The sequence below is a fragment of the Choloepus didactylus genome, chromosome 7, assembly GCF_015220235.1.
Source record: "Choloepus didactylus isolate mChoDid1 chromosome 7, mChoDid1.pri, whole genome shotgun sequence".
In the NCBI taxonomy this organism is placed as follows: Eukaryota; Metazoa; Chordata; class Mammalia; order Pilosa; family Megalonychidae; genus Choloepus; species Choloepus didactylus.
In genome coordinates this window covers 128,509,335-128,536,928 of record NC_051313.1, presented here as the reverse complement: position 1 = coordinate 128,536,928, position 27,594 = coordinate 128,509,335, and the positions used below count along the sequence as shown (strand labels likewise).

At 41.4% G+C, this 27,594-nt stretch overlaps 1 protein-coding gene across 1 annotated transcript in view; it reads right to left on the bottom strand.

Annotated features, from left to right (window-relative positions):
- Positions 1-27,594, bottom strand: part of RIPOR2 (RHO family interacting cell polarization regulator 2) — a 98,153-nt gene that overhangs the window by 26,391 nt on the left and 44,168 nt on the right. The window contains 10 exon segments of the mRNA XM_037842533.1: positions 2,114-2,272; positions 3,273-3,434; positions 4,734-4,869; positions 7,404-7,572; positions 9,686-9,861; positions 12,862-13,554; positions 17,377-17,506; positions 18,754-18,902; positions 19,666-19,791; positions 20,974-21,017. Coding sequence (XP_037698461.1) covers positions 2,114-2,272; positions 3,273-3,434; positions 4,734-4,869; positions 7,404-7,572; positions 9,686-9,861; positions 12,862-13,554; positions 17,377-17,506; positions 18,754-18,902; positions 19,666-19,791; positions 20,974-21,017 — 1,944 coding nt within the window.

The window sequence follows — 27,594 nt, the reverse complement described above, 5'->3', positions numbered from 1 at the left end:
GGACCTCCACCTCAGAATGGCTACTAAAATAACTCCTAGATGAATTAAATAATCAAATGTGAAATACACAGTGAAGAAAATTTAAGTAAACATTTTTTTACAATCTTCCTAATAAAGCACACCCTATGACCTGTATCTTTTAGTCAGGCCCATCCAGTAAAACCCTAACCCTGGACAAATTCAACTCTGCTTTCTCTTTATTCGGGAGGCAACTGAGCCCTGATGGAGAAACCCAGTTAGTTGGTTGAAATATGGGGGAAATATGGTTTATATATATATATGGTTTTGAGTCCCGTTTGGATAAATTGACTGTGTTCAATTTGACTAAGGAAGTGCTCTAATTAGTTACTCTAATCTGTAACTAGATATCCAGTATAAATGTTCCACTGGTGTCAAAAACATCAGGATGAGAATGTGGCTGGCTCAGTACAGATGGGAAAACAGAAGCTGAAATTCAGGTGCACTGATGAGCAGCATCTTCTGCACCAAGGACAAGTTTGTGAATTATCCGAATTTTTTTGTTTAAATTTCCTATTTCTCCCAATGTGGATATTCTGGTACTTTCACTGCTTTATAAATAAATATCCTAGTAAAAAGTCTTGAGATATTATTACCTATAACAGCTAAATAAATAAATAAATAATCAGCAGAAAACAACTGTTCAATAATACAAATATATTAGAATACATCTAAATGGAGGAATATTATTAAACCAATAAAAACTTTTTCAAAGAATTTTTTAACAACCAGGGATATAATGTTCACTAAAGAACAGTGTATCACTCTATAATGAATAATGCCGATTTTGAACATTAAACTCATGCCCATTCAACTGAAAAAAAAATGCATTAAATTTTAACAGAAGAATGGGCAATTTGAATTATTTTTCTTTATACTTCTCTATGTTTTCTAAATTTTTAAATGAAGGCCTTTTGCTTTTATAATGTAAGGAAGAAAACCCATACTTAAAAGGTTAGACTTGTTTTCATCGTCACTTCCCCTTCTGACTGGTAAATGAGCAGGCCTTCTCTGGACCGTGTCATAAGAGGTTTAGAGATGGAAACTGCCATCGAGGGAACTCCCTTTGGTATTAACTGAGTCAAACAGAAATTTACTTAGAACATTGACTTTGTGACCAATTTAATATTGAGAAATGGTGAATATAATAAAATGAGACCCCATGGTCCTAAAATCGTGTTCCCCTGTGTTCTCTTCCTGTCCTCTGTACCTATGAGCTATTTGTAACGGGTAGGTGCAGACCCTCCCATGTTCCATGCTGGTGTGGTGCCGAGTGGGGGAAGATTTTCTTCCTCTTGCTATGATGCTAACTAGTATGCTGAACATGCTGTCATAGGGTTTAAAGCTCTGGAAAGAGGAGGGCTAAGCTGGGCCCATGCCAGACATGTTGCTGCTGCCTGGTGCTGTGCCAAAAACTCTACCTACTCCCAGAACACATCTCATTCCTCCCTGTCCCTGGTAACCTGCATTGTCAGGCTTCTGTGGATTTATAGAACACAAACCTGGAAATTAGAAACCAGCCCCTTACTACCTGGCTCCATTCCCAAAGAGGTTTTGGGGATACTTCATTTCTAATACTTGAAGTGCCATACGAAAAGGCAACTTCATCACCACCTCTCTATGTTGGTGTTTGCTCTCCTTATTCCCTGGATGTGCATCCTTAGATTTGCCTTTCCACCTTTTCTTCCTTTCCTCTCCCACTGTCACCCTATATGACCTTCTTGTGAATTCCACTTCTGCAAACTATTATGAAAGCACCATGGAAAAAAAGACAACTTAAAATGGTATTACCTGTAGGCTTGAACCTACAAATGGCAAATACCTTCACAGAGGAAAGAAATTACAGAGAAATTTAAATCATTTACCAGCTTCTTGTTAATGGCACACCTTTACTGGATGATTAGGCAGTTCTTAGTAAACCCCTGATTCATTCACAAGAGGCTGACTAATGTTGATGGTCCAGAGGTCATGTAGAGGACAAATGTCAGCTCAATTGTTAACTTAAACAACAACAAGGCTACCATCACTGTTAGAAAGACCAGTGATAAGTCCAAATTGAACCACCATCATGGTGTGGCTAAAGAACACGTCCCACCTTGCTTGGCCAGCTGGCCCAGGTAACTCTCTAGGTCACTCACACCATGGCTGGCAAAATAACTGTGATACTGGAAAACAGTGATGACTTCTGAGGAGAGGCTGGAGGGAAGCAGGGGCTCAGCCCGGTCCAGAATTTGGGACACCAGCGTTTGAAACACTATTTGGAAGGGGAAGATACAAAGCAGCTTTTAAGAAACATGACCACTCATCCATTCTCTCATTTTATAATTCGTTCATTCTTTTTTTTTCTTTTTGAGGTTTAAGATATATAGAACAAAGTGCGTGAAGTGAACTAATCTTCAGTGTGCAGCTGGATGAGTTTTACTTACATATATACCTGTGTAACTGACGTTCAGATCGAGGTATAGAACAAGTGCCAGCCCCCGTAAGGCTTTCTCGTGCCCCTTTCCAGTCTATTCCACCTGCCTCCACTAGACGTAACCACGAATCTGACTTCTATCAGCAAGAATGAGCTTTGCCTGTTCCTGAACTCCATATAAATGGAATTATACAACGTGTACTTTTGTATCTGGTTCCTTTTACTCAACAAAATATCTGTGAGATTAATCCAAATGGTTGCTTGTAGCAGTAACTTATTGTTTTTTTTTTAAATTTCTGTATCTACCATATTGTATGAATGTATTATAATTTATCCACACTCTTGTGGATGAGTATTGGGTTGTATCCAATTTTTGGCCCTTGTGAATAAAGTTGCTATGAAATGCTTAGGTATGTCTTTCTTTGTGAACATAAGCACTTATTTCTCTTGATACATTTAGGAGTGGAATTGCTGGATCCCAAGGCAGGGGTATATTTAGCTTTAGTGGAAACTGCCAGTTTTTCCTAAGTAGTTGTACCCCTTGACACTGTCATACTGGTGACATTTTAATGAAAAAAGTATACGCACTTTAGTAACACAGAAATACAATATTTTAAAAATCACTGCTGATATTGTGAATTAAAACATGTTCAACATCTTTCCTTTCTTAAATTTAACTGTTTTCCCTGGAGAGTGAGTTATTTCTTAATTTAATTTTTAGGGCTGGCCTTCTGTGTGCTCCCTGCCCCCAGGCTGCAGGGGGGTGGGGGGACAGACCCCACCAGCACTCACTCTTGCACCGAGGGACAGAAAAGTCGTCCCCACCACTGTCTCGTACCTGGGTCTGCGAGTCCTGGATATTCTTTGTTTACAGCTCTGTCAAAGCTGGCCTCTAGCTGCTTAATCACTCTGTCAGCTGAGCTGTGGTAGACACCAACCGGGCTGCAGCACTTGGTCCAAAACGACAGCAAGGACAGCTTTTTATGAAATTCTGGAATGGCTGAAAAAGAAGAGCAACCCCCCATCACACGACAATCGTTTTAAATGAAGCAGAGGAGGAGATGTGGCTGGGTGGGGGAGGCATCGTTGGGGGCCTTTTTGTTGGTTTTTAATCCTGCGTGTTTCGATCTGACCCACAAGTTCCTCTCTGGTTGGCAGATGGGTCCAAAGGGCCAAAAAGTCATATGAGGAAACCATCCAGCCTGGGGAGGGGATGAAAATGCAGCAAAAGCAAAGTCAACTGCTTTCAGAGATAGAAAACACAGAAGCTCTTCCCTTGGGAGATGTTCCAGTGATCTCATCTCCTGTAACTTTATAGCCAAAAAGCATAAAAGGTAAGAGAATCACACTTGAGGTTTTTCTGAACAAGGTGGAATGTAGCATTAGTTAGTGGCTGGAGGGATTTTTTCAGCATGCACAGGTGGTTCTCCAACAGAAATGACTGCCCAGCACTGCGCTAGGACATGGTCAACATCTCACTTGGGTATGGGTTGTGATGAGGAGGACCTAAGGGTGTCCCCCACAGTCTGCACTTCTGGCCCCATTTAATGCCTCTCAGAGACTTGCCAGGGTCACCTACTCCTGGCAGGGATGGAGGCAGGAGGCAGAAATGTCCAGGAAGAAGGCCCTCCCCCAAACCTACAGAGAGTTTGGGGAACAAGCAGAGATAACCTAGAAAACTCGAGCACTCCCCTAGTTCCACTGAATAGCTGATGTGCATATCTTCTGACAGTTGTCTTGCATTTTAAGGCAGAAGCTCTTGTCTTCACAAAAGAGCCCTACAGCCAGACCTCACAAATCCAAAGGCATCTTCCCCATAACAAGTTCTGCATCAAAAATTCTCTAAACCAGGGCTCTCCTGGAGGTCTTTGAATTCACGTACTTCTACCCTTCCCAGCAGGATTTGGAAGCATGGTCCATTTGAGGGTCAGCTGCAGCGGGAGTTGTCTTAGCCAGCTCCATGGAGCAATAACAACCCTGATTATCTGTCCTCAAATGGAAATGCACCAACAGAAAAAGCCTGTGAAATGTAGCCTGTGCCTGTGAGGTGTGTGCTGTTTCTGTCCTACATGAGTTCCTACCTTCAAGAGGTGGAGGCCTCTCTAGAAACAGCTATGCCTCTGCTACTTGGCTTAGAGGCTGGGTTAGGGAGGCCACACTAGTGTGAGAAGTTTCCCCTATATCATGGCCCAAGAATGCTTCGATGCTATCCTGACAAAGCAATGAACAGGAGCAGGCAGGGGAGTGGGCTGGAGGTGTCATCGTTTCTATGAAGGCGGCATCATTTGCAGGTCCTTACCTTCCATGACAGAACCGATGTTTCCTATGTTCTCGTCACTGACAGCTGCGAGTTTCTCCATCACTTGGATCTGCCTGGAAAGCTTCTCTAAGAGATTTCTCACTACAAATGGGGTTTTGCTTGAGAATACAATTTGCTAATAAAACAAACAAAAACCAGTGTTTCAATAATGTTGTTGTCAATAGAGCTCACACCAGTTCCCCTCCCCAACTTCATCCTTCCTCAAATGCAGTGATGCAAAATAAACCCATACAGTGCTTTTGTTCCAGTTTGATAAGTTTCCTCATTTCATGGCAGTTACAACATTGGCTGAAATCAGCCATATTTCTGTTGCTCTATACTTTTTCTCATGCCTGTATAAATTCTGTAATTTTCTCATAAGGGTAATGTAAACTTGCCTTTCCTTTTGTGTACCGTAAAGCTGATCTTCCTCTTTGAAACTGGGAGGGCATATTTAAGCTACATCTTGGAATGTAAGCAGTAAAAGGTTTATTTTGTGACAGCAGTGATTTTTCACAGCATGGTTTTACTTCCTTATTTTCAAGTGGAAAATTAAGAGTGTGTTTTATAATAATCATAACTGGAATGAGCACTCTTTCATTATAATTAATGAGTGCTTACTATGTACCAGGAGCTGTTCTGAGCCCTTTACATGTATTAGGTCAAGTTATTTCTCCTAACAACCCAGTGAGGTTAAGTCCTATTGAGACCCCCTGTTTACTGATGAAGAAACTGAGGCACTGGTTAAGACACTGAGACAGGTTAAGTAACCTGCCCTGGGACAAAAAGCAGTAAGTGGTTTCACTTTTGTGCTGGTCATAAGAATGCGGAGGGGCCTGAGAGTGGAAGGGACATAAGTCATCCACTGCCTGAGGGTTGTACTTCTTTTCTTTCCTCTCAGAAAGCTGCCCTGGTCCCCTGGTGGACATGGATGCAGGATGCGGGCCTGTACTACCCTGCTATTCTGCCTAAAGCATTTGGACTCTAAAACAAATAGGACTTGCAAATGCGAAAGTCTGGTGTAACAGTTATGTACTAATGCTTTTCATGTAAGTAAATACAGTAGAAATGAATGGCTTTATTTTTTAAAATTGTTGTGGCTGTTATGATTCTCATGGAACGCCCGTTTTTATCTCTCTTATATACCAAATGAATGCATATGTCCACTGATTCAGGAGGGAGTACAAATGAGAAATTAAGTTTCCAGTCCTCATTCCTTTGTTCTACGTCTTCACAGCTAGCTTTTGTGTTTTTCTAGCATGGATTTTTCCAACTGAATTGTTGTAATCATGACTTTATTACGGGGAGACACATTACACTGAAAATTGAATACCAATCTTTGAGAGAAAATGTTCACCTTTTATGGAAGAGAATTCTCTCAAGTGTCACAAAATAACTACTTTACCTCTAAAGGGTAAACTGGTGGCTTGCTCAGTACAACATCAGGCTTAGTAAGTAAGGATAAAAGAGCTGTGAAACCTGACCTCATCCAAATGGTCAGTGAATATAGAATAGCTATCAGTAAATAAGTCTTTGCCTATCTTGCCAGAAAAAAAAAAATTGTACATTCTGCCACATTGCTTGTATCATGGTTTGTAAACTCAACACTAAACAGAAGAGATCACCTGGGGTGCTGGTCAACCAAGTGTCAAGAGTCATAACAGCCAACCAGTTTCCCACAGCACATAAGTGGTCTGAGGCTACACTGAGGTTGTTTATTTCTTCCACACCTCATTGCCACGTGTTACTGAAGAAGCAACACTGCCCTGCTCCCGGCCTCCTGCGAGCATCCTAACACCTGACCTTTCCCTTGTTTCCCAGGTGGTCTTGTGCTCTAGGACAGCTCTTAGAAGCCTGAATCCTCATCATTTTTCCCCCTTCCTACCTATCTCACTCCCCTGAAACCATTATTACATTTACTTCCACATTTCCCCCCCACACATATCCAGGCAAGTTGGGAGAAGGAAGAACAAGATTAGGAGAAGACAAGGAATCGGGCAAGGAAGAGGCATTTAAGTAGATGCTTGGGGGAGAAACACATTGTTCAAGGCTGCTGAAACCCTTCCTGCAACAAAAAGAATTTAAAAATATTTTTTCACTGTTGCAAAACCTTAAGCAGTAAATAGCTTGAAATGTGCAGAAAAATGAGCTATATGGTGTGCAAGAATGACAGCTAAGAGGCAGTAATAATTCTCATCGCTGATGAGAAGTTCTTATTCAAGGCCTGGGAAACCTTAGGTATATTCTTCAGCATTTTGCTTTTAGCTATCTAGGTGGTGAATATCTAACTCATGTGACATAATCACATATTCAGTAGTACTTGATTTCAAGCTCCATTTCTAGATGGCCAGGTGCAAATACCTTTTTCTTTCATTTTAAATCACATTACAGCCATCTACTACCAAGTGAGGTGAAAGTGAGAGCTAAGTATATTCTACCTACTACCTTTTAAGGTCTGGAGACCTAGGTTTTAAGAAGAAAGACACAGGGTTGAGCAAGGATGCACCCACACCCTTAGAGTTTTCCACTTGGCTCCAATCAAAGCAGGATTATTCTACTATCCCTGAATTCTCATTTCATCTCACTTCTTAAACTAAAAAAAAGGAAGCACACTTTCCTTGTACATAAATGACATGGTCTCTAAAATACAAATGGAGTCACCAATCCTACCTGAACAAGTTGCGTGCAGTACTGTAGGTGCCTAACGATGGTGATGTCCAGGCTTTCGTTTCCTGTCGTCAGGGGGAGTGGGCTTCCTGCCACACTGGTCCCAACTCCTGTGTCTTCCGTCAACGCTTCGCTAAGATGCCCCTTGGCTTCTGGGTGTACTGCCCTGTAACTGTTGAAGCAGGAAGGTGGGTGAAACCACAGGTCAACTTGACATGGCTCCTACAAGGCCCCCAGTAGCACCCACTGAAAACAGTCTTCCATTTTTCTATCTTGCAAAAGTGGGACACCTTTCGAAAACTAGTTTTTAATTCAGCCTGGCTGCCAATTTGTGTAATGTTTAAAACGTCATGCAGACAAATCCCTTCCAGAGTTCTCGTTTGCTTCTCAGGCACAACAAACCATTTGTAAAGTAGTCTCACCAAGAAACGGGCCCTTATGTTGCACTTTTCTGCTCTGTTGACAGCGTGATTTGACAAATTTTGTGGGATTAAACTTTCTCCTCTATTTACAGTTTCCCCAGAGCAATATCACTAAGAAATACTCTGTCCAGGCTTTTTCCTGGCTTCAGATCAATTGCTATTTGAAGAACAGGAAAAAGAGAAGTCACCAGGAGCAGAGACATGTTGTTCTCCTCCAGACAAAAGTTAAAAGGGAGTTTGACTATTTCAAGGCATAGCTTAGTTTGGTCTCTCACACTTTGTTAAAACCCCACTGTTGAACTGTCTAAAGTTATATAATGATCATATACTGGTTTTTCAAGGTACTTACATTAAAAAAAAAATCTGTTGCCTCCATCAACTAATTTTATTTTAAAAATGAATCTGTGAGTTAGGGCGGGAGGTAATAGGAGTTGCATTTCCCATGTGGAAGGACAGACTAACAGGTATGTTAACCAAGGTCATACAGCTAGTCAGTACAGGGCACCTTCCGGCTTCTAGTCTTATGATCCCCAGGCTACACCATTTAAAAAGATCATGCTCCAGAGCTTAGGGCTTTGAAAGCTTTACGCTGATTCACATTTGCCTCCAAGGGGAAAATGTTCAGCTTGTATCCTGGCAGTAAACACATATTTAAAACACACACACACACAATTTCCCCTAATACTTCTAATGATATAGAGTAAAATTGATCAAGACGATAGTATCAATGTTCTACAAAATATACAAAAGCTGCAATGTTTTTGTTATTAAAATATTTCTTGCAGCAAGAAGAAAAAAAGCTTAGATTGATGCCTGACCTTGATGTTGAGGTAATAGCTTAAGCTAACAAGATAAAGTATACAGAAAAATATTTGGTTGAGAAGTCTTTCACAAATTCTATCATGCTAGATAAGTCTCAATTAAACATGACATTCATTTAATGCATTTTCTTTGCTCTGCCCATTTGCTCAAGGGATATATTTTATTTCACATGTTTTGTTTTGGAAGAAGAAATCCTCAAGGAACAAAAACCAAGAACTTTAAAACCTACCACAGAAAGGATTGTGAGGGTTCAAGAGCCATAGCTTGTTGTAACTTGAAAACCTGTTTATATCACATTATGCCAAAAGTAAAGGAAATGGTAGGAAATCCACCTCTTCCTTTGGAAAGGTGTTTATTATTCTTTTGCAGCAAATGGTGGAGGTGAGTATGTTCTACTGTGCTGGTTTTGCCCACCTAAAATTACAAAATGGGTCCTCGGCTGTAGCTTCAAAAACATGGTTTGGCTGTGCAAGGGAAATAGGTGCCCTGTGCTATATCCTGCTTTGACATGCACACTGATGAGCTTAATCTACAGCAAAGACTCACTGGCCTGAAGGAAACCAAGAGACAGATCAAGAGGGAGGGAAAGCAAAGCACAACTAAACAAAGGCATTAGTAATAAGATCCAAATCAAGGAGAGCCAGGCCCAAATGTTTTATCAAGTAAGAGTTCTCCAGAAATGTGCTCAACCTAGTTAATTTGGAATTCATTACATTGGGGTCAAGTTGTAGACACGGAACACTGTGAGAAAACACGTACTTGTATACACACACACACACACACACACACACACACACACAATCTTCCCCCTCTCTTTACAATGAGGAAAAACAATTTATTTTCACTTAACCCATAAAGGGTGAACAATATTTAAAAGTTGTACCTGACAGTAAAAAGGAACTACAAGCCAATTGGTCATCCAAGTAGGGAGCTTTAAGTTTTCTGGAGATGTCCATCAGAAACCCTCCGATTGTAACAAAGAACTTTTATGAACAAAGCCATGAACAAAGAAATATAAGCAGATACTAACTTCAGACTTACCTATTTTTCTCAGTCTCAGTGTCTGAAAATACTGAGTCGGCACCTCCTCCAACATTACAAACCTCGTCCTCCTCCTCATCAAAATCAGAGGTGTTCAGGAAATCAAAGCTTTCTAAAGCACTTTCAACTGTAAGACTTAAACTGGAAGACCTGCTGCGGCTGACTGCTGGTTTGCACTGCAAAGGCAGAAGGCACCAAGGAAAACATCAACACAATCGAAAGGAGAAACAGAACACACGCCATGCAATTTGAGATGCAACACTCTGAATTCTTTTTTCAAGCTTTTATTTTTGTTGGCATTCTTTTATGCATTTAAAAATCTTCATATTCGAAAAAGAAGTACAGCCATGGATTAAATGATACAGTATCTGGGATTTGTTTCAAAATAATCCAGAGGGAAGTAAGTAGGTAGAAGAATAGATGAAACATGATTGGTCAGGAATTGGCACACTGGGATCCATTATGATTCTCTCTCCTTCTGTTTGAAATTTTCCATAAAAAATTAAAAAAAAATTTTACAGCCAAAAATCTTGAGAAACATAACCGCCACACTCCCTCAACCTCATGCTCAATCCCAAAGAAAACATAACCCACAGATAAATTTTAATTTGTTGCAGCCACCGATTCAATGCTAAACACTAACCAATATCTAATTCCAAGTGGCAATTTCTTCAGTATCCTGAGACAAAAGTTAGCCATCTAAGACACTTATATTAAAGGAGTAACAAAACAAGTCCCAGAAACAAAAAACTGCTCAAATCCACCTAGCCCATGTTCCTCAAGTAAGAAGCCTGAAATCTTAATTTTACATTCATGGCATGTAACTTTTTTTTGCAACTGAGGACAAAATGATTGGTGTGAGCACAAGAAGCCATCCTGCTTCCTCTAGAGCTATCCCTTGGAAGGAGTGAGTCCTATAACTTCTCTGACGGGCCCCAGAATTACATGAGCAAATTTGTTACATGGTCTAGACCATTCTATATTGCTGGAATAAACAGAAACATTATAAATAGGATAATGCCAGTTTTTATGGACACAGAAACAGAGAGAAGTACTTCCAAATGTTCAAGAGGATGCTGAGGTGGATTGAATGGGACAAGTCCTGCACATAAGAAGAACTAAATGTCCTCCATCCGGTTAGGTGGCACTGCTTGCTGATTTCTTAACACAAGGCATGAAGGGCCTTGCTGGGATCTCTCTCTGATACTCAAGATGGCACGAAAGCACATGGGAGAGCATCTTTTGATCTTTTAAATCACAGTTGTTTCATTCACCCTCAGTGATCTCCGTCCAAGAGGCAGCATCATTTAGTTTCTGATCCTCAAGGTGTTTAGCATCCTAGGAATGTGAAGGGGAAAAAAAGAGAATGCTTTGTCCAGCTGATGCTTTAATTCTGGCTGGATACAAAGCCACTTGCCCCAGACCTAAACGCTGATGACATTTTAAATCTCAGGGGAGAGAGGTGCCTGGTCCAGACTCAACCCACTTTGATTCTTCTCTCCTAAGCTAGCTGTCTGCAGGACTTGGTCTTGTACAATATCAATGTGTTTAAATATTGATCATAGCAAAGAGAGGTCCAGTTGAGGATTGCAGTAGCAAGAGAGCTCTGGAGTGACAGACTGAAATATCACCCAGGAAAGAAATTTGTGACAACCAGGCTTTTTAAGAGACTAACAGATGACTTGCTTAAGTGTTTCCTGATGGACCGAGCTACTTATCAGTACCTCAGATGCCTGGAAACATGAGCTGCCAACACCACTGGCTTTGTTTAAGGCATTTGCGTTAGGTGGGGTCAATTTGTGTCTCAGCTTTTTGAAATTAAGACCTTTGGCCCAAAAAGTAAAGCCTGTCAACTCAGTAGAATAGACAAGAGCTTTTCAAGGGGAGAAATGATGCTCTCACTGGAGAGAAGCAGCCTCCACGCACATGCCTGAGCTGATGCTTTTTAGTTATGCGTTACAGAAAGCAGATTCAGAGCTTCCCTTGACAAAGGCTGTGCCTACAGCTGAACTAATCTGTCATGAACATTAGAAGATTTGGAGAGGCAAAGCATGAATCTGCCTTGGGCACAAATCCCTTCCAGAGCCAGGTCAGCATGACTGAGCAAGCGGAGGGGGATGAGATTGTCAGAAAAGCCTTGAAAATGTAGTTCCAGCTGCCACCAGGAAGGCCACATCTTAAATAAAACAGGCATACAAAGAGATGCTACTGCCTTCTGCAGGTTGAGTCTCTGCCTGCCACCATAACCTTATTTTCAAGCATATTTACAGAAAGGTCCCCAAAGAAATTCTTTTGCAAGAAAAATAACCCAAAGTTCTTCTCTACATTGCAAAATAAATCAGTGTGGCAAAGCAAAAGAATACAAGAAGTGGCAGTGGGATTTTGGACACATATCCAAGTCTTGTTTTCTCATGTAGTATTTTTTTAATTAAAAAAAAATTTTAAATGTGTGTGCCAGGTAGAGGCAGATGCATTCTGACACAGCAATAATGAGCTCATAGGACCTCCCAACTGAGGGGATATCACCCCTCCTCACTCCTAACCTCCCACTTCCACCCCAGCCTGTTCTGATCACTGTAGATTTAGGAAGGTACCTTTGGTGGGTCTGAGGCTCCCTGGTGTCTAGGGCATGACTGAAGGTTGTTCCCTGATAATCAACATGAGGCACTGAGACATGCTGATTTGGGCCAAGTCCAGTAGGGCTGGAAGTCCTCCAGCAGGCAGCACAATAGCGATAGCAGGACAGGAAGCCCCAGGCTCTCACATCAGGGCTGGCTAACTCTGACTCCAGTCAGGGTAGGGATTCCCTGCTGCCCTGCTTCCCCCAGAGAATGCTCTATCCAGGAACATCTCAGTGATACTATGATTATCAGAATGCCACCATTTCCCATTTGAGAATAGAATGATTAACTCTGGGACTGGAGAAGTTTAGACATTTTGGGGGAGCTATTAATTTAAGCCCTAATCATTTTAGTTATGTTGATTTCATGTTGTCAGGAAATTAAAAATTAATATGCACTCACACTAAAAAAAAAATCAATGGCATTTGAATGATCTATCATCTAATGATCTTGTGATGGGACAGGGTAAAAATAAAGATATGCTCTCTTAAATAGAATATCAGTTTGAGACATCTCCCACCAAAACTAATCCAATTTTCCTGAAAAGGTACTTACTTTTAGAATATCATCCAGATGCATGACTTCTTGGTTCAGATCCTGAAACTCTTTATATTGCTCTTTATGTGGTTCTAATGCGAGGAAAAGCCCATTAAAGGCATCCTCCAAGCTTCCATCTAGAAAGGACCGACAGCCTTCGGACTCTCCGCTGACAGAGCCCTCAAACAGCAGCCTCTCCGAGGCTACCGGCACCTCTGCCGAGGTGAGCCTCTTGACCAGCTGCTTTGTGATATTTCCTTCAAAGGTGTCCAGTTCCACTGGCTTGAGTTCAGAGGCCTCATCTGACTCTTGCAGAAGTGCCTCTGCAACATCTTTCTCCAGGAATAGGCGGTCAGCGCCAGCACCCGCGGATTGAGGGCCGGCCTCAGAGGCAGCCAAAGTGGGCTTCTTGGGCTCCTCTGTGTGTCCCTCCAGGTGTGACTTGGACCCTTGCCCTTCTGCCGAGGAGTTTCTGGAAGACTCTGAGCTGGTGTCGTCCGTGCTCTCACTCTGGGAGGCCAGGCTGCCGTGGTTAAGGTATGCAGGGGTGAGGGTGATTTCTGGATGTGCCGAGCACGTGTTGGAGGGAGAGCCAGCTGAGCTGGCGGAGAGGGCACAGCCCCCGTTCGGCAGGTCGTTGAAGCTGAAGGATAGTGGGGTTTTCTCTTCGGCTGCCTTTCCATTTTCAAAGATGTCATCAGGAAGATTAGACTGTGTATACAAAGTACCTCATTATTATTTGAAGAGCAAATGATGCATTGGGCATGGTTTATTTCTACAAAATGTAAAACTATTAAAATTTTTAAAGACAATTCAGGACTTTCACAATATTAACATCTGATTTGTTGATTGCTTTGTGTTTGGCAACAAAACAAAACAAAACAAAAAGATAAAGCACTAAAACCCTGTTTCCATTGTTGAATCTAAGTGAAAGTTCATTCACTTTTCTATAGCTTTGACATTTTTCAAAATAAAAGTGGGGCGGGGTGGCTTGTTTCCTAAATTCCAGGATTTCGCAATATTTGGCAGACACAGTTATGAATAATGCTTTTGGATTTTTTTTTTGCATCTATCTTAAAAGACTTTCCAATTTTGATGCTATTTCACTCACAAGATGATTTGCTTTAGTACTGCTTCAGTTTTCATAAATTACTATTTTTTATTCTCTATCCCCAAATCCCAAGTCCTTGAAAATACTATTTTACAAATATATAAATGTATATGTAAATTTCATAACCAAGCTATAAATATGTCAAGGCCAGCAGTAAATTTGTACAGCTTCTATAAAAATAGAAGAAAAATATAAAACTGAACATCTATCTTTCAGAAATGCAAACCCCAGGGCTCTCAGGACGTCTAGAAACACTGAGTCTCCTGTCAAGTGGACCAGGGCTGTTTCACAGGTATGCCCTGTGCTTTATGAAGCAGAACGCCGAAGACAGAGGTCAGAAATATCCAGGTAACAAAGATAATAATTTATGCAGGCATTATAACAACTGTTAAGTCGTCTTTCCTCACACTGTAGTCTGTGTTTAGTATTAAGTGCCAAATGTTGCTCTGTGGAAAAATTTTCTTGTAATTTGAGATTAACCATTTCCAAATGGGTAATTTTTCTTAGATTCCTGATTAACATTGGCCAGATTTACATTTACTATTTTTAGGGTCAACGGTAAATACCAAGCCAATGCCTATTTTCATTTATATAAAACAATAATTATCACACTAGCACTAGGAATAAGTTTAGGAAACAAAATGTACAACCAATGAAATAAGTGGGGAGCAGACAAGCAGAAAGACAAAGGCTCCCTGTTCTACTACAGCAGTTTCCTGGTCCTGTCACTGCCACATCTGAGGCTGCTAGATCCCAACCGTGCAGTTTGTTCAACCCTAACTGTCCATCTACTCCAGTTGGAAGGTGATTCACTTAAACCACAGGATGAAGGAAAGCACATGTCACTAGGATACCCAAGAAACCTCTGCAGGCTCAATTTCTTCACCTCTAAAACTGAGAGTGTTTGGCTCTATTTGTAATTATCAAATTGTGCTCCTCAAAATGCTGGGGGTGGTGGAGATAAGAGTTCCCCGAGGAAATGCAGAGGAGGGGCTGGGTTCTGGCCTTCCTCTTTTCCCTCCAGCTGAGCAACCCCTTGTTCACTTCAGTTTGCTTTTTCCTCTATTTGTACCCCTCCCCTTCCCCCAACTTATGTTTTTAAGAAAGATAAAAGGTGAGCTTTGGGGAGAGCAATGGGGGAAACCCTGGAGTCCTACTGCCTGGATCTTGTCTGTGGGGGTCCCCTGGGCATCTCACAGAGCCCTCAGGTCCTCTGAGTGGTCCAGCCCAGATGTGTTGGATCCTCTGATCTCTAGGTGGCTCCAAGGGCAGTGGGAGGTATTGACCGTGTCAGGGCCACTGGGGAGTCAAGATTCACACTCAAGTTCCACAGCCCTCCCTAGTCATCACTCGAGTCCCACATTCACACCCATTTGAGTGGCAAGTACTGATTAGAGTATGTTGGGATGCCTTCTGCAAGGGGACTGACATCTTCCAAGGGACACCCTTATATAGACACACAACAGTACAGCACAGTTATCACTGAAGTATGACTATAACGAGGGGAGGGCCCCAGCGTGGGGATGGCCACTCCTGAGAAAGAGGCGGTCCTGGCCCTCAGCCTGGGAGGATGGTTGGGCGTGGGACAGGAGGACGAAGAAGCACATTCTAGACAGAAGGAACATCGTGGGCCCAGGTGTGAGATCCTGGAAGGGCGTGGTGCCTTTGGAGGACAATGGGAAGTTCAGGGTTGTGCCAGGAAAGGATCAAGAGTGGAGAGGTGAGAGCTGGGCCTCGAGCAGTGGGCTGTGCCAGGCGGGAACAGGACCTTTGTGCTTATCCAAAAGGCCACACGAAGACATCAGGTTTTTTTTAATTTTAGTCTTGTTTAAATTGTGCTATTAAAACCTCTACCAACTCCCCCTACGTCTAGCATATCAGCATGAATATACACATTACATCAATAGTATACAACCATATTAGCTATATCATCTTTTGGTACATGTTTTCATCCATACCCCCATCCCACCCCCATATTTCTTTCCATTTTCCTTTGAAGCTCTACTAGAGTTTAGTCTGGTGCTTTTCATCTGTGTTGTTTAACTCAATGAATGACTAAGACACAATTTTTATTATTAACCAGAAAAGTTTTAATCATTTTCTCTCTGGACAAAGACTATATTTATATGTCTGTAAAGAGCAGAATATTTTCTATATATTAAGTATATGCATAGGAATATATATGTATATGTGTGTGTGTATATATATACACGTTCTTGTGACATAATGTATAACATAACGTATATGTATTTAGATGTGTGTATATATACATGCACATACATACACACACATATATGTATATATATTTATATGTTTGTGTGTATCTGTATGTATGTGTGTCTATATATAATATGTAGCATATTGCCTTGCTGAATGTGAATGAAAGGACTTCTTTTAGAAAATTAACAAGCACTACAATAAACGAAGACTAAGAGCCTCTTTAAATAAAATGTGTTCTGATAAAACAGATTTAAATCCTTGTGAGTTCCTCGAATGCCAGTCCTTGAACATTCAAACTGTGCATCAAAGCTGATAAACTTGTTTAACTACAGAAATAAAATCTACTTTGACCATAACTGTAATTGTATTTTTTTAAAATGAAAATCTTGTTACCATGGATATCTTTGCCACAGTGGAGGAGAAAACCACAGCACAAAAATAGGGCTCATTAGAAGAGAAGGACAAAAAAAAAAATTAAGTTTCATGCATGACCAAGCTTTCCACCCCAAGGACAGGCCAGAGTTAACCCTTTCCCCAACCCAATGAGAGAAAATAAAACAAGAGATGTGCAAAAACAGAGAAGAAAATAAAACAAGAGACATGCAAAAACATACATGCCACAAGCCCCGGCAGTCAAGCACACCACGCTGCAGCAGGCCACACTCACATAGAACTCTAGCACGGCCTTGGGGCTCAGCCTGAGGGAGGGCAGGTCACCGAAAGAGCGGCTGCGGTGCAGCTTGGCAAAGAAAGTGTCTTGCAAGGCACTCAAGACAGACAGCCCCCTTGGCTTGCCCGGTGAAGGATGTAACCATTTCTTCAGAAGTCAAAGCAAGATTGGGGAGTTAGTGGAAAGCATCAGGTTACGATGTTTTGCTAGCTTTTTGGCAAGCGTTTTTGATTAAAACAAGGAGGACATTATGCACATCGACTTCTTTAAAAGGCTGACATTGGAGAATGTTTAGGAAAGTCTCTGTTATTATCAAAGCAGTAGGTGAACAGGGTGAGGGGAAAGAAAAGACAGAGGAGGTTTATCACCCGAACATATATGGCTAAAGGCACATACTCTGTGACTAGGTAAACTTGAAGAATAGTATTATTGGGAACACTGAGAATCCCTCACATCACACTTTAAGCTTTTCAAATATGGGGTGCAAGTGCAGGCTCACTCATCCCAATTTCAGAGACAACCCTGAACTTACGAAGAAGGAGTGATCTTTGAAGGTGGGTGTTTCCGGGGTGCCCTGGCTGTATATGGACATTCTCCTCTGGAGAGCCGCCGCCTTGTTCCCAGCTCCTGAGGTTGGGGTCAAGTCCTCCACGTCAAATGGACTACAAAACAAGAGGTCCTCACTGGTGACATTCTTACACTTGTAATCAGCAGACCTTAGGGTAAGAGTGTCCGGGGAGAGTTGGGCTGGTTTTGGCCAAATTCGCTTGCCGGAAATACACCAAGATAAAAGAAAGGGGAACAGATAACTGACTCTGGACCCACCCAACAGACCTGAGATTATTATCCCAGCTTAAAACACAATTTACTGGCCATCTATAAACATATCAATTCTTGCCCCAACCCAACAAGATGTTGAAGATTAATTGGGGAAGAGTCTGTAAAAACTGAGCTTTCTAGGGATAGAGACTTTAACAATACAAGACAGTAACAGATTATTGTTCAGTCCTAAAGAAGACACTCAGAAATAGAAGCCTGTTTATTTCAGTTGACACAGAGCTGCTTATGTGATTGAAATGAGAATGACATCCTGTTGCCAATGACTCCACTTACCACCATTCATCCCGCAGGATGAATAATCTTATGTTTGAGATGTCAGTGACTACAGATTATGAGGAGAGAAGGACCAGGCAGAGGATGTGGACACTATTTCAATGACAAGACAACAGGCTCTTTGCTGTTTCCGTGCTTGACTCTCAGTATTGTAAAGGAGACCCTGAATATTAATACCCAACAGCCCATAGTTTACCAGGTAATAAATCAGGGGATAATAGCAAATGTTTTGGGCAACCAGTGTTTAGTAACTTTCTCAGGAGGTGACTTCAGAAAACCACTTTTTCAGTTCATTGGTTTGAAAAGAGGTATCCCTTGCCCTTTGGAAATAATCTATTTCAGTAAATAAGAGCTTGAAGGGACTAAGGGTATTAAGCATTTTCCTAGGCAGTGTGAATATATGAGATAAAGAGGGATAAATAATGAAAACATCGCAGTGAGAATCAGGACCTCTCTGAGGGTAAAGTATCTCATATTGGATCATCGTCTTCTTCCAAATAGCTCTACACGAGAGCCATAGTTCTCTCCAGATGCTTAAAGGCAGAGGGGAGGGAGGGAGGGAAGCAGGCAGAAGAAAATATTTTAAAATGGGAAGTAGAGGGGGACAGTAGTGATATGACACAGGCTTCTCCAGATTTGGCATGAGCATAGCCTGGCGAGCTTGTCTCGGATGGAGCCAGAGATTCTGCTTTTCTACAAGCTCGCTGGTGAAGCCGATGGTCCATGGACCACCCTTTGAATAACACTAGCCCGTAGCACATATTTCTACATGATGAAATTGAAAAGGGCAACTTACTACCAGGCGATTTCCAGGTTCAGTTTGATGGTGCCGAGGTCATTGATGTCCACAGCCACCACCTGAGGACGGGCTGCAAACAAGTCTCTGGTCTCGCAGGTCACACTGCCCACCAGGATGTGGGAGGCCAGCCCCTTGAGCTCTGTGACCTAGGAGAGAAAGCAAGGGCCTTACATGTCAGCAGAGGAGAAAGGTAAACATTCTTCCCTTTTCCTTTTTGTTTCTTAGCTAGTTTGAATGTTTTTGTTTGTTTTGTTGTTGTTTTTCAGAATCATGTTAGGAATCAGAGTGGCTATTTCTAAAGCTCATTATGGTAGGTTGAGTTATGTACCTGTCCCCCACCAAACACATGTTCTTAATTTGCATTCCTGTGGGTGTGAACCCATTGTAAACAGGACTTCATGAAGTTGTTATTTTTGGTTAAGTTGTGATCCAAAATGAATGAGGTTGAGTCTTAATCAGATTAGCGGAGTTCTTTACAAGTAGAAGAAATTCAGATACAGTGAGTAGGAGTAGCTGGAAGCTGGAAGTCAGGTGGAACCCAGAAGGGAAAAGAGAGGACAGTGCCATGCTCCAGGAAAGCCAAGGAACTCAAGGGTTGCCAGTGAACCAGAATGCTGCCAGCCTGGGTGGAAGCATGCACATCTTCCTGCCTCTGAAATGGTGAAACAATAAATAATGGTTTGTTAAAGCCAACCCACTGTGTGGTATTTGTCAGAGCAGCCTGGAAAATGAAGACACCCATCTTACATTTACGTCACAGTGAGTGTCTTTGAGATGCACTTGGGGTACAGAGAGAAGGCTGTGGGGTGGACGGGCAGCAGGCAGACAGTACTGGTAAAAGTCCCCACCAAACTGGATCATCCAGCATGGCACCAAGAAAGACATTGAAAGGCAAAGACAATACTCTACCTTGATGGAAATTAATCCAACAATTAGGGGCAGGAAAACCATTTCTTCTCCATCCCAGCTCTGTTTGCCATTTACTTCTATTTTCCCTTTCAGTTTCCACCTCTGTCGGCCATACTTCATGAAAATCTAAGGAGAAGAAATAAAAGGGTCCTTATGCTCTACTGCCCTCACCCACCTTCCCAACCCAAACACCAAGATCCAAGGGGCAATAAATAAACAGCAATTGCAGGTCTTTCCTTCTCCATCATCTTTTCTCCACCCCATTTTATCCCTTCTTCCACACTTCCTGAGCTCTGGAAGGTGGAGGAGATGGTGAGTGGGGGGAGACTTTTAAAAGAGAATAAATTCTGCTTCTCTAAAACAGAGAGAGTGGAGTGTTGTCTTTAGTAAAAGGTCACTGTACAGTGCCTTTCGGCTCACTCATGTTAAACATTTCTTTCTCTTGTTAGTTCTATGTGAAAAGAAGAGCCAATGAGATTAGTTCTCCAAACTCCTAGCTCCTTTGAAAAGATGAGAAACTGTCAGCAAAAATCTACTGAGCAGTCAGAAGCAAGAAGTAAGACACCCTTCCTCCCGATGAAGGAGTGGGAGCTGGAGAAGGACTTTGAAATCCAGCATAGTCTGGGGAGAGGGGGTGAGTCTCTCCTTGGTTAGAGAGCTGTAATGTTTAGGGGAAGATACTTTTTTTTTTTTCTTCTCTCTCCAAGAGGTATGATTATAGAGTGTTTTGGAGGAGACAGTTAGACAAAATTATATAAATTTCCGTTTGAAGGGAGAAAACATAAAAGACTTTTTCACTTTATGGAATACATTTTTATAAAGAGAGATCTAGACACTATGATTCTTCGGTTATGATCCTAGATCGGATCTTGGATCAGAATAAAAACCTGCTATAAAGTATATAGGAACAATTGGTAAAATAGGAATATAGACAATGTATTACATGACATTAGCTGAAGTGCCAATATTAAATATCCTGGTGCTGAAAACTGTAGAGTGGTTCTATGAGAAAATGGCTTTTCCAGTCTTGGGAGTCTTTAGGGGTGATGTCTTATGATGTCTGGACTTACTTTAAAATAGTTCGGCAACAAATAAAATAAAAAAAAAATAAAATAAGAAAATAAGAAATTAAAGTAAATGTGGCATGTTGAAAGTTGGTGAATCTAGAAGAAGAGCATGTGGGAGGTCTTGTACCAATCTCAAAGCTTTATTATTGCTTAATTTCTTTTTTTTTCCAACACAGTAATGACAACTGCCCCTTTTCTTTCAAGTTCTCAATTCCACCAACTAGAATGACTCAGTACTCACTTCATATTGATCTCCAGGACAGAGGCGAGCAAAGCCAGCCAGACCTGTAATAAAGCAATTGGGATATGAAATGCAGAAAATATTTCCCCTCTTTACAAACCCACATTGGCAACATTTTTAACTCAAGTAGTTACCAACCTTTTTGAAAACCCAGATAACATTTTGAGGGGACTACTGGTGGAAACAGCTATTATAGAGAATTCCATCTATCTCATCTAGAGGGGACATTCCTTGACAGAGTGATGAAGAGTAGTTTCTGGGGTAGGAAATGCTGTTTCAGTGGAAGTGAGAGGTCAGTGGAACTTTGGCTGATTTAAGGTTCAATCAGGTTCCAGTGTCAGAATATTAAGGCCAAAAATATATAAGTTCATTTGTTTACCCAACATATTCACATGAAAATTTGAATTGTGTTCTTGCTTTTCTTTCTGCCCCAAAATTTGTGATTTCTGATAAATGCCTCCCATTTGGGATGAGATTTTATGTATTTATCTCCCTTGCTTCTCCTCAATTCACTCATCCTTCTGTTTTCCTCATCCTTTTTACCTGGCATAATGATGCCATCATCTACTGTGTTATGAAATCACTGAAGATGGATTAGGACCAACACAAAACCAAACCAACCAAACTAAACCAACTAACCAACAAATGAAAACAAACAACCCCCCATAATGAAGATGAGGGCCTTTCTTCTACCACAAAGTCCAGCAAGTCTTTGCTAATCCAGTATGAGAACTGGAGAAGCAGCAAGAACAGACTTGATGGCTGCCATCTTGGGACATCTCAGGAACCCTGGGTTTGATTAGTCTTTTCCTTCATTTCTTAAATATTTATTGAGAGTTCACTGTAGGTGAAGGTATATTATGCTAGATATTGGGCTAACAATCTAGAAATTAAGAGACTTTACAGATACAATAATAGAGATCAAAATATAGTTAAAGCCCAAAGGAATGAGACAGACAAGGACTCGTAGGCAGCAAGACGGAGTTAAACCTGAGGTTTATTTCTGTTTTGTCTACCAGGTAGCCAGAGCTAGATAATTTACTTAATCCTAGTTTCTCCACCTTTAACGTAAGGATAGCAACATCTGCCTAATGAGAGTTGTTTGTAAGAAGAGTGGGCACCTGGCACATAGTAAGTGCTTAATAAGTGGTAATGATTATATATTCAGGAATGGGATGATTCTACTTATTGAGCAAATGCCATATGCTGTTTATTTAAAAGATGTTATCTATATGAAAAGAGAGAGCAAATTGACATATGGGGGTCAGCAGGGGGAGTCAGTAAAAGGAAATATATACTTTTTTTCTGTATTTTGAATTTTTATGAGAATGTATTGCTTATATAATTAAAAAGATTAAAAAAAGATACTGTGTCATTTAATGTAGGGAAGTTTTGTGGAGGAAGGTGGCATTTGAGTAACAGACTTTCACCACAGTTAAATGATGGCATAATTGCGGGGATGCTTCCAGGCTTAGGGAATGCTAGTATCCATTTCTTGAACACCTGCTGTGTGTCAAGCATGAATACAGGTGTGGGGAAGAAAGCATGCAAGTCACATGCACATAGTGAACGTAGGGGATTAAGCTCATCAGCAGAAGCTTTTTGGTAATCCCAGTTTTGCATTAATCTGTTTTGCAGAGTTAATGGAGTTGTTTCTGTGCTCATCACAGTGCAAAGCCATCTGCACCGATAGAGACCCATAAACTGAAAGTTCTGAGAAATGAGACAAATTTAATAAAAGCAGGCAAAAATCTTTATCACTTTTTCATCTTCTGATGAAAAGAGACAATAAAATTATATGATTAAAAATTTCACTTAAGAATTCAGTGATAAATTGTAGTGAACTTTTAATAAAAGTCAATATTTATGATGTAATATTAAGTAAAAAGAAAAGAAGGATAAAAATTTATAGAAAAATAAATCCATAAGAAAAAAGTCTAGAAAAAACATGCACCAAACTGTCAAAAATAAAGAATGGAATTATGGAGAACTTTCCATTTTTGACATTAAGTAGTCATTTTTATTTTACTTTTTTCAAAGATCATGTATATGTTTCATAATAAAAAAAGAACAAAGAAATTTTAAAAATTGCACACACTGGCAAGCAGCATACAGAGGAAAGAGTAGATGGATACTCATAATTTTGACAAAGTTGAACATTGGGTGGAGCAATTGTGTATGTTTTTAACTTTTTCTGTATATTTTCTCAATGTTTTAGTAAATGGAATGTTACTACTTAAAAAAATTTAAATCAGAGATTCAAGAAAACAAGAATAATCCTTGTCTCCGTTAACCCAGTGATTTCACAGGGACAGACCAGGAGGAAATAATCATGCAAATATCCCTTCTACACCAAATAACAGGATAAAACTAATTCCTTGGTACCTCAGCATCCACAAGCTGCCACTGATTACCTTCAAATTCTGGGTTGTTTTGTATTAGTTTAAACAAGATTTTACCCATGTAAACTGGGGATGGTATCACACATTGTGTTCTGCCTTCTACGACTAGCCCTGTTAGTTGTGAGCCTGGTTGTTGAATGAATGAATCTGATTTTCACCTGACCAAGCATGGTTAAGATGATGGAGAATGGGATGCTTAAAAAAGCACTTGCTTTTACCACCACCTGTCAGTAGGTGGCAGCAACTCACCAGCTCGACATGCCTTGCTACCCATGGAGCCAGTCCATGCAGGAACAGCTTTCACTAATAATTAGAACACAACAAGCCACTTAAAAAGAGTCACTGAAATAAGAGCAGGATTAAAGAACCTAATTTTCACTAATAATTTTCTGGAAGATTTAGTTGGTCTTTTTTTAAAAAAATGCTTCTGAAAGAAAGCACAATTGACTGGCTTTTACAAATCCCAAGGCTGAACATGCTAATTCTACTAAAATTCAAAGTGCTCTTTAAAAACCTCTGCAGATGATTTCCAAATTAATCCATTGCCTGTTTACCTGTGCAATTACGACAGATAAACTGGATTAAAAAGAAACTGACCTGATCGTGTTGCTGTATAAAGGTGAGTAAAGGGGAAAATCCTTTCAAGGTTTTGTTTTGGTTTTTTTTCCTTTCAAAATTATCAGAAATTTCATACCCAAACAATTAAATGGGAGAAAGGAACTCGGTAGTGATGTTTTTGAGCTTCTCAGCCCATGCTATTAAAGCAAAATTTTTTGGAATTGCTTATGCTGGGGCATTGATACCCTTATTATAGCAGTAACGTTCCAAATGGCAATAGCCAGGAAAAACAGCCCCAGTGCTGTGCGTCTTAAAGTTCTATCTGCTTGTATAAGCCGCTCATGGTACTGGGTGCAGAACTGGTGCGAACAGTGGGGCAATTGCAATTACAGCCTAATGTCTTTTAGGCCTGGCCAGCTGGCTTTCAGGCTTTGGGCTGGGGGCCTGCTGGGATTTTCAGCTGGGTAAAGCTTAATGTTCTCTCAGTGCTTTTACGATCACTGCTATGCTGTCTAGAAAGCTTTCAGTAAGGACACTCAGTAAACTACCACCAGAGGTTATCTCCAAGGGATGAGGGGGCTAGTGGATTTTTATTTCCATGGTGCATCCTCTTGAATCTTCTGGATGTTTTACCGTGCACCCACATTACTGGTGTAACAGCTCATCCACGGCCTCCTGTGGAGGGCCAGTTGCTACAGTGTGCAGCCGCCCACCCTTTTCCTCCTTTGCTTGGGGTCAATTCTGTGGGAAGAATACTCCCCATCGTTTTTTTCTAGTTCTGTGATGCTCCTCCTTTCCAAGAGTGACACTTCCTACTCCAAGGGAAACAGCCAAGTAGCTGAACAATTACTTAAAAAAATCAGGCCTTGCTGATTTTTTGACCAAGCATAAATAATGCAGATTTGCCAGCCCACTGGTAGTTCTGCCTTCTCTGGGGGCCTGACCTCTTCTTGCTGCCCTGAAAGCTGAAAGAGACCTTGCACTTGGGCCAGTACAGAGGTTTGAATATACACAGTGCCTGGAAATTCATGTGAACTAAGTACAAGAATTGGGAAAAGAGCCAGTTCTCCCTAAGGGACCACTTTGCTTAACCTCATGGTGAACTATGGATCTGGTTCTCCCTCTTTAGTCCGACATTCGAGACTCTTCACAATCTGGGCCCAAGTAACTCTCCACAACTCTTCTTCCAACCAGCACTTCAGCCACAGTGGTCTGCTTGTCATTTTTGAACATGCTTTTTCCCTTTCTGGTGAGTACTATTCCAGTGTGGGTCCATCTGCTCAGGACAGTCATCAAAGGTTACATTGTGGACCCTTCCTTTTCTTTGCTCCCCTCCTCCCGGACAGGTCAGTGGCACCCCACCCCGTGGCAGCCTGGCCACACAATTGTCTTGCAGGTCATTCATTCCACTGCATTAGAATGCACTGGCTTATATGTCCATTTCCTCCAAGGCTGTGTGGAACCCAAGGCCAGGGACCATTCTTCATCAGGATGGAGCTCAGTAAGTGCTTGATCAATTGTCTCTGATCATCACCCTATTCCCCATCTATTTTTAAAAAGATCTTTATCTATGTGTTGGGAGTAGAGAGAAAAGGGAAATGTGCAAACGGTGTGGCAAGAGGAAGTTGGGGTTACCAGGTCTGAGGATATTATGAAATATTCTCAGTTTGTCAGTATGTATGTGGGGGTGGTTATTTTTGCCAGAATGAGTAACATAAGAAAGTAGTCAATTGCAAAGGTGTAGGATTTCTTGGCACTATGAGGCTTCCCTTTATCACAGGAGATTTCCATGGGGCATTACCCCCAAAAGGCTTCACAGACATAGTTTCGAAGTTTTCATGTTAGATTAGGAAAGAAGAAGGGAGAGAAGTCAATCAACAAAAGAGAATCAGTTTCAGGTCCTGGGGGCCCCTTGAGTCTAGATAGAAGAAAAGGAAGCAGACCAGGCAGGAAAGAGGGAATGCAGCAGAGAGGTGGAGATGCAAGAGCAGGGGCAACAGAAAGTTCTGTCAGTACATCATGATAATCCATTATAACCCAACGCTGTTATTTAGCCGGGTGGCCAGGTGACTTCTATGGATGACAGGACCCCAACATCGGCCCCCTGCTGGAACCAGGCCTGAGGCCCCAGATCTGGCAGGTGGGAGCCTTTCCTCCTCTTTACTCCCAGGGACCTACGCGCCAAGTGGAGGAGGATCTCCCCACACAGGAGACCATTCTTTGGGCAATGGTTTATAGTATCTGCTCCGCTGTTAGAACTTCCATCCTAATATGGGGTAGGTGGTGGGATTTCAGATCCAAGACTGACCCTAACTTACTGTCTGACTTCTAGGACAAGTCATTTAACCCCTCCGGGCCTCCATTGCTCATCTGTAAAATAGGGGAAATTATCACTCCACCAAAAATTGATGGTTTGGTAATTGTGAGCATCAGAAACAGATGAGATACAGTCCTCCTTGTATTAACAGTGATAAGATGTGCGTGCTCTGAATTTCTCTTAGGCTGTGAGATCTGCAGCTGCACTCATCTGCATGGCTTATGCGTGAGTGTGGGGGGAAGCAGAGGGAAGCATTTTCGACTAAACACTGATTCAGGGCAGCTCATTCCCCAAATCAGGCTGATTATATACTCATCCTGAGTTTTAAAAAATATTCCAGGTCCCCATCCCGGAACCTTGGGCTCTGACTTGCTGGGGTGGGGTCAAGGCCTGAGTGTTTGGGGAACTGAAATGCAGGTGAGGACCCCAAAATGAAGAGAATGGACCTAAAAATCTAAAAAGAGAACAGATGCCTGAATATCAGTAGTAAAAGAAGTGTTGAGATGAGAGACATCTAAATAGCAAATGGATTCCTATAAGATCTGCCAGAAGAATGTGGCCATTTGGGAGCTCAGGGTCAAGGTGTTTTTATTCTAGGTATACCCCCTTCAGAGAAGCTCTCACAGGTCATGCTAAATACTTGACAGAAAAATTTCCCTCCTGAGTTAGATGACTCATTCGAAAATGAAGCTCTCCTGCTGAGTACTTTTGAAAAAAGTCCCCCTTCTTTGCTCTTAATTGCATAAAGTAGACAAGAGGGTGATTAAATCCCCATTAGCAACCGAGGGATCAAGCTGCTAAGAAACTTCAGAAAAAGAAAAGTTTTTTGAACAGCAGCTCCTTTCAGTGCAGTGGAATATGCCAGAACTAAGAAGAAAAACAGACTCCTTGTGATGTCTGCTTATTTGACAGTCCTATCTGGCTACTCAGCCTTAAATTTGACAACAGATGGGCGATGCTCCACGTTCTAAATGAGAGCCCCTTTTGTTCTGAAGATGCTGTGGTATAGATCAATATTGTTTCTAGATTGGAACCTTCTGGAATAACCACTGAAAGGCACTGGGAAAAAAAGGAAAAGGCACAGTCCACTGTGGGAGTGGCACCCAAAATTGGTAGGCAGTTTACATGGCTTACAGGAAACATGGGGGGTCAAGAAACTATTTAAATGACATAATGAAGAAGCCAACAGACACATTCAGAGTGTGGGACACTGTACAGCAACGGTTTCTACAACAAGTCAATGACAGGAAAAAGGGGAAAAGGGAGGGGGTCTGTATTACATTAAAGGAAACCTCAAAGATTACTTAACAATCAATTATAATGCATGGACTTTGGATCCTGATT